The sequence below is a fragment of the Tupaia chinensis genome, unplaced genomic scaffold, assembly GCF_000334495.1.
Source record: "Tupaia chinensis unplaced genomic scaffold, TupChi_1.0 Scaffold000606_1, whole genome shotgun sequence".
NCBI lineage: Eukaryota > Metazoa > Chordata > Mammalia > Scandentia > Tupaiidae > Tupaia > Tupaia belangeri.
The window spans coordinates 2,628,660-2,636,655 of record NW_006160124.1 but is presented as its reverse complement, the minus strand read 5'-3'; the positions used below and the strand labels follow the sequence as shown (position 1 = coordinate 2,636,655).

The 7,996-nt window shown below is 38.5% G+C and overlaps 1 protein-coding gene across 1 annotated transcript in view; it reads right to left on the bottom strand.

Annotated features, from left to right (window-relative positions):
- Positions 1-7,996, bottom strand: part of SEMA3D (semaphorin 3D) — a 228,733-nt gene that overhangs the window by 71,355 nt on the left and 149,382 nt on the right. The window contains exon 7 of the mRNA XM_006158746.3: positions 7,744-7,872. Coding sequence (XP_006158808.2) covers positions 7,744-7,872 — 129 coding nt within the window. The remainder of the gene's footprint in view (positions 1-7,743; positions 7,873-7,996) is intronic.

The window sequence follows — 7,996 nt, the reverse complement described above, 5'->3', positions numbered from 1 at the left end:
GTTAGCCAATCTTCTGCCTTAGCCCATCAAGTCTCTCCTCATTATAAGAATATCAGACAGTTTCTCTGATTTTTACCCCTACTCTGCCCTAATTTCCATGCATCAAGGAACTCCTAAACTTGTTGGGTCTTCTGAAGCATTGTGCTCTTACACCCCTGCCCTGTCCTTCCCGCTGCAAGATCTGACCTGTAGCTTGCGCTTCCCCTGGTTCCATGCTGACAATTAAGGGCTTGTCATTGCTAGTCTAACCCTGCTTTCTCTATCTAAATTCCTCCTACTATACCCACCCACATACTTGATTAATTGTTGCCCAGTATGGTATGGAGACACAGACCCTTTATAGAGTGAGACTGCAGAGCACGGAATGTGCAGCCAATGAACAGAATAGGGGTTGTGAACTATTGGGTTGTCCAAAAAGTCATGATGTATTTTTTCTCTATTTTTCTATGTAAAAATGCATCATGACTTTTCGGACAATCCAATATATCATACAATGGAAAGAAAATAGTATCTAGAACTTCATAAACATATCTGAGTTTTAATTTCACCTTGACTAGCTGCTTAATTATGGACTATTCTCTGAGTTCTAATACATTCCCAAATGTAAAGCACCAATAGTTCTTCTCTCAAGATAATGTTAAGACATAAAATGGCAGGTTAAAATTGCCTAAGATGGAGAATACCATGGATGCTATTTAAAATCATGTTAATGGGTTTGACCCGTACTCTGACGATTACGTGAGCCAGATTCCACACAACCATCTGCTATTTACACCCTTGCTTGAAAAACATATCAAGCATGAGTGTTTGCCCAAAATCGAGACAGAATGGAGAAATGGAGGAGAAGAATGGACTATGCTGTGGCAGGGATAGCAGAACCAGCCTTTATTTGTGGGCAAGCCTTCAGCACAGTGGTTAAGAGAGCCAGATCCCATAATGTCAACTGCAGTTCTAATCCTGGCACTGTCAGCTTGAAATACACATTGTGCATGTATGTGTGCGTGCCCCAAATCCAAACGAAATGGAGAAATGGAGGAGAAGTGATTGTAGCATGACCACACTCTACGGAAGGGGAAGGTGCTTTCTGTTCTTTACCTCTCCCACCATTTCTTGGTCTCTCTCTGCCAAGCGCAAACATCCTTTGGCAATTAAAAAAAAAAAAAAAAAAAAAACTGATTCACATTACTGCCACCCAAAAGGTGGTATAGCTTCTAGACTCAGAAGATATGATAGGTAACTCTTCTCAAAAACTTATTATCATAATGGAAGGATGCACTTGGCAGCTAGAAGATCCGGAAACATCTCTTCTTCATGCTATGTCTCAACTCGCAAAACATAAGGTTAAATGAGAGAATGTCTAGGATAACATTTGTTCCCAACAATCAGGACAGTTCATCTGCATTTACTCTCCTCACACTCCTGACTGCAGCCAGATGACCCTGTTAACTCTGTCCTTGGACCATAGATTGACCATATCTGGAAAAAGGCTATTATTTCTAATAAAGGAGAAAAGAAATCTCACTGTGCTAGCCAATCTTCTGCCTTAGCCCATCAAGTCTCTCCTCATTATAAGAATATCAGACAGTTTCTCTGATTTTTACCCCTACTCTGCCCTAATTTCCATGCATCAAGGAACTCCTAAACTTGTTGGGTCTTCTGAAGCATTGTGCTCTTACACCCCTGCCCTGTCCTTCCCGCTGCAAGATCTGACCTGTAGCTTGCGCTTCCCCTGGTTCCATGCTGACAATTAAGGGCTTGTCATTGCTAGTCTAACCCTGCTTTCTCTATCTAAATTCCTCCTACTATACCCACCCACATACTTGATTAATTGTTGCCCAGTATGGTATGGAGACACAGACCCTTTATAGAGTGAGACTGCAGAGCACGGAATGTGCAGCCAATGAACAGAATAGGGGTTGTGAACTATTGGGTTGTCCAAAAAGTCATGATGTATTTTTTCTCTATTTTTCTATGTAAAAATGCATCATGACTTTTCGGACAATCCAATATATCATACAATGGAAAGAAAATAGTATCTAGAACTTCATAAACATATCTGAGTTTTAATTTCACCTTGACTAGCTGCTTAATTATGGACTATTCTCTGAGTTCTAATACATTCCCAAATGTAAAGCACCAATAGTTCTTCTCTCAAGATAATGTTAAGACATAAAATGGCAGGTTAAAATTGCCTAAGATGGAGAATACCATGGATGCTATTTAAAATCATGTTAATGGGTTTGACCCGTACTCTGACGATTACGTGAGCCAGATTCCACACAACCATCTGCTATTTACACCCTTGCTTGAAAAACATATCAAGCATGAGTGTTTGCCCAAAATCGAGACAGAATGGAGAAATGGAGGAGAAGAATGGAGGAGAAGGGATTGCGACATGACCATGCCACTTTGGGGGCTGCTTTCTCCCTCTCTATCTGTCTTTCTCTCTGGTGAGCACATGGACTCTCTGATAACTAAAAAAATAAATAAATAAAAAAAAATAAAAATAAAAGAGAAGAGGTGAGAAACAGAGAACTCAGTAAATAATATAACCGTGGCAATAAACGAGAGAATAAGTAAGGTATTGAAGATGAGTAGGAAGATGGTTGACATAGAAAAAACGTTTACAAATATTTTGAAGGGAGTAAAGCACTTAGTGAGAGATTAGATAAAGGGAAGGAAGGAGAAGAAGAAACAGAAAATAATTCCAAGATAAACGGATAGATGAAATTAAGAACATTAAAATGAGTAAGAATCAGGAAACTGATATTGAAAAGTAAGTTAAAAAGGGAAAAAAGTAATTTATTTTTAAGTTTAGATTCACAGAACTTTAGATTTTAGGTCCAATTATTCATTCAAGTATATATAAAGAACCTCACCAAAGGATTACTAAATAATTTGTAAAAAAAAAAAAAAACAAAAAAACCACAAAAAACAAAAACAAAACTCAAAGCAAATTAGTACACTCTAGACCAAGGCCTAGATATCTTTGATCCTGGGATCAGCAGTTGGTGTAATGGCTATGTTGCTGGACTCCCATGTAGTCCCCCACAGTTAGAGTCCTGGACCTTTTTTTTTTTGACGAGCATGTGTGCGTGCGTGCCCAAGATCCTGAGAGGAGAATGGAGGAGAAGGGATTGCAGTGTGGCCATCCCCTCTGGGGGTAATTTCTCACTTTCTATCTCTCTGTCCCTCTGTGTCTTTCTGGTGAGCTCATGTGCGTGCCTGCAGCAAAAATCCTCTCCATTAAAAAGGTATCTTTGGTCCTATATGCAGCAACCATTATTTTTCCTTTAATCTGAAATGATAATGTAAAGTATCCAAATAAATTTAAGAACACTTAGGAAAATATTGAGCATATAAAAAAGGTTGGAAATACAATTTTAGGAAATATTGGAACACAAGAATAGCTGAAACTAGTAAAATGCATGAGCTCACAGAATTCTTTCTTTTTTTTTTTTTTGAGAGGTTTTTGCAATAGGGCACATGTGCTCTCCAGAAAGAGAGACAGAGAGAAAGAAAGCAAGAAATTACCCGCAGGGAGGATGGCCACACCACAATCTCTTCTCCCCTGTTCTCCTCTCTGGATCTTGGGCACACACACACAAGTGCCTCGTGTGAGTTTAAGCCACTGAGTCCAGGACTCAAACCGCGGTTGACTACATAGGATTCCAGCGACATAGCCGTCACGCTAACTGCTGGTCCCATGAGCTCCCAGAATTATGAAGTACAGAAAGAAAGAAGTGAGGGAACCAGCAGTTAGCGTAATGGCTATGTCGCTGGACTCCCACGTAGTCGATCGTGGTTCGTGTCCTGGACCCTGTGGCTTAAAACTCACGCCGGGCGCATGTGCGTGCGTGCCCAAGATCCCGAGAGGAGAATGGAGGAGAAGGGATTGCAGCGTGACCATCCCCCCTGGGGGGTGATTTCTCGCTTTCTGTCTCTATGTCTCTCTCTGTCTGTCTGGAGAGCACACGCGCCCTATAGCAAAAATCTCTCCAAAAAAAAAAAAAAGAAAAAAGAAGGGAGAGGTAAGATGGGCAGTAGTTTCAAATGGGATTGTCTGTGTTTTGCAGAGAATAAGTAATGTGCTGCTCCAGAGAAGCAGGATTCCATAAGGCAACCAAGACTCAAATCCCCAAACCATTCAGCTTGAAATATGCCTGCCATGTGCACAAGTGCTCATAATCTGACAAGCTGGAGGATGGGATGAACAGGTTCAGGGTCCTATGAAGAACCTTCCTCCTCTCTCTTTAGTGCATGTCTATGTACTAAATGGTGAGTAAGAAAAAAAGAAAGAAATAGTTGAAAATATTAAAGAGATGTTAGAGAATCACAGATGTTAGAGAATTTCAGTCCCATTTCCTATCTCTTTCACATTCAGCAATAGTGGTAATAATGATAATATCAATGACACTAATTCAGTTCACAAAAATTATCTTTTAACAAATTTCTCTGTATGACCTAATTTAATTCTTATGATACTCTGTGAGCAGATGTTATCATTATGCCATATTTTTAGGCAAAAAATTTGTATGCATGGAAAAGTTTGATCCAAGTCACAAATAAATTATATTCAGCATTTAAGCCCAATTAAGTTCTACAGAAAAAGATCTGTAATTATTGTCTAAACTAGGACGCATTTGAGAGTGAAAGGACAATGGAAGTCAGCTACAAATGTCCTGAATAAACCAATCATATGATCACCCTGACACTTAACCACTAAGCAATCTCTCTGTATGACCTGGAATGGAAACATAAATGTTAGTTAGTTAGTTCTCTTGATTATTATTATTTTTTTTGAGAGTTTTTGCTATAGGGCTCATGCGCTCGCCAGAAAGACAGAGAGACAGAAAGCAAGAAATCACCCCCCAGGGGGGATAGCCATGCCACAATCCTTTCTATTGCATTCTCTTCTCAGGATCTTACACACTCATGCACACACGCTGGCGTAAATTTAATTCACTGTGTCCAGGACTCAAATTGGAGTCGACTACATGGGAGTCCAGCAACATAGCCATTATGCCAACTGCTGGTCCCAGTTCTCCTGATTCTTAATCATTTGCCTAAATTCAGTCCATCAAGTTTTCTTATCCTATCTTCATTTTATTTCTTTCTACTGGCTGCTTCTTCAATTGCAAAGTTTTCGTACAATCTAAAATCTTGATCCCTGTCTCGTGTCCTTGAGTTCTTCTGTTCACAAACAGCTACCATCTCTCTCAGATGTTCTTTGCTATATATTCTCATGTTCATCCCCACTGTCACTACCTTTGTTCCTGTACCTTCTTCATTCTCTTTTTTTCACGCAATGGCCTTTTCATTCTCTGTTTCTCGTCTACTCATCCCTTCATGTAATTTTCATTTACCTTTTTAAAAATAAATAAAATGTAAACCAACATTAGCTCTCTGCTGGCTTCAGGATAATATCTACAGCTCTGCAATCTCATCTCCCACTCCTTAGGCTCCAGGCTGAACAAGGCATTCATCATCCCAAAGGTCAGAGACTGGTCCCATCTCTCTGTGCTGGCCCCATGCATAGAATGACACTCTGTAAGCAATAGAGCTTCAAAATTTATTTATTAAGGGAATATTAAACCAATTAAAGGACTTCCTACTTTGTCAGTTTCTTCACACAACTATAACTAACAATAACACCCTAGACAAATAATAGTTGAATACATATTTCCTACATTTATTGTTTTAACAATGTTCCAGACTTCCTTATTGATAAATCATGGTTAAAGAAAAGAATAGAATATCTTCAATAAGTAGCCATGTGATAATATTTATCATCCCAACACAGAGAGATATACCTTATAATTTATGAAAAATCCACAAAAATATCTTATTACCTAAGATATCTGAGTATCTATGGAGTTATTCTCAAACCAAATATTCCACAACAATCTTATAAAGCAGAAAAAGATATTCTTTCCTTATGCATTTCTTAAGAAATTTTTGAGTAATTACAAACTTAGAGATATTCTGAATTTTGTTTTCTCTATTAATAGGGTACTCTTTTGGTCAATGGAGATCCACAGTATAGTGTAAACAAATAGATCTGGAGATTTTGACTAAGCAAATGTTTAAAAAGTGTTTTCCCTTTTGTTTATGTTGTCACTGCTTAAATGACACTGAAAGAAAGAAGGATAGCCCCTAGGAAATCTCTAACCTTTCTCCACTAAAACCCAATATTTATGGTAGCAGTGAGAAGTGATGTCTGCCTGCTTAAAAAACAGGGCTATGTCACTATCCTGCCCTGGAATAAATTCTATGTTAATTTGAACACATTATAAAATCATGAAGAAATTGGTAGTTTTAAGGCAGTGGCAGGAAAAGCCTTGGTATTATTCCTTGTCTTAGTTACATTGTAAGCCTCTTAAATAAAAAAATAATCAGACTAAACCTACATCAATATCAATTTGCTTAAAATTTTGGAAGGATGTAGTTTATCCCAAACAAATTACCTTTAAGCAGCAGAAGTTAGTATTATAGTCTAATCCTTTCCCATTGAACTAAAAGACAATATATGGCTTAGTCTTTAAAACCCAGACTACAGGAGTAAGATTACCAGGTTGAATCTCAGCTCTGCAACAGACAAATTGTATGACCTTGAACAAAGTACTTAATTTATCTCTATTTCAGTTTGCTTATCTTTAAAAATGATGCAATAATTATACATTTCATATAATATAATGATATTAAAATATCAATTGAGTCAGCCTTTACCATCATGATTAAGGCATCTGGATTCCACATGGCCAACTGAACAGTTTGAGTCTGGGATCCAGCAGCTTGAGAGACATGTTTGGCATGTGTGGATGCCTGCCCAAAATTTTGAAATGGGGAAGAAACAAGAAGAGAAGGAATTGTAACATGAGAATGGTCTCTCTTGTCTGTTTCTCTCTCTCTCCAATGAGCACATACATCGTCTGGCAATTTTTTAAAAGAATGTATACATGGAACCAGCAGTTAGCATAATGGCTATGTCGCTGAACTCCCATGTAGTCAAACACGGTTCGAGTCCCGGACCTGGTGGCTTAAATTCACGGAGGGCACATGTGCCTGCATGCCCAAGATTCCAAGAGGAGGAGAAGGAATTGCGGCGTGATCACCACCCCTCCCCCCCGAGGGTCATTTCTCATTTCTATTTCTCTGTCTCTTCATTTCTTGCAAGCACACACGCCCTATAGCAAAAAAAAAAAAAAAAAAAAACTCTCCGAAAAAAATGTATACATGTATATCAATTAGAGTACAGAATAGTGTGAAGGAAATAGTACAAACTCAATAAATACCATCTATAACTACATACATAAAACAAACAGTTCTTGAGATTTAACTTGATGTAGGATTATTTTTAAGTGTATTTTATATTGTTGAGACAAATCTATGATCCCAAAACACATTTATTTTATTTTTTGTTTGTTTGTTTTTACTATAGGCCACACGTACACATGAGAGAGAGAGGGGGAGAAAGAAATAATCCCAGAGAGGATGGCCATGATGCAATCCCTTCTCCTCCATTCTTCTCTTGGGATTTTGGGCACTCACACACACGCCTAGCATGACCGTCAAGCTGCTGGGTCTGGGATTTGAACCACACAGTTATTGTGGGACCCAGTTGCCCCAACCACCATGCATACCACTGGGTGTCTTGCTAAACACATTTAAATAAATAATAATAAGCTTCTTATCTATCTTAAAGCAAAAGCAAAACAATCAAAAATGAATAAAACCACTAACCATTGAGCCAGTAATGTTCTGAAATATCAGTTCTGATGTAATGGTGGTCCTGAGAAGGCCCGAGGGACCGTGTGAATGCAGTATCCTTGCCAAGGAAATCAGAAGCTGTTCCAGAGTAGAGATACTCATCTGGGGGGTGGGGAGAAAAAGTACATACAACTTCTAAGAGTTATAACAGTTGTTATTATTTGAATACACAACTTTCACAGCATCACACCGAAAATGTTTACAGCTTAACACTAGAATATGTAAA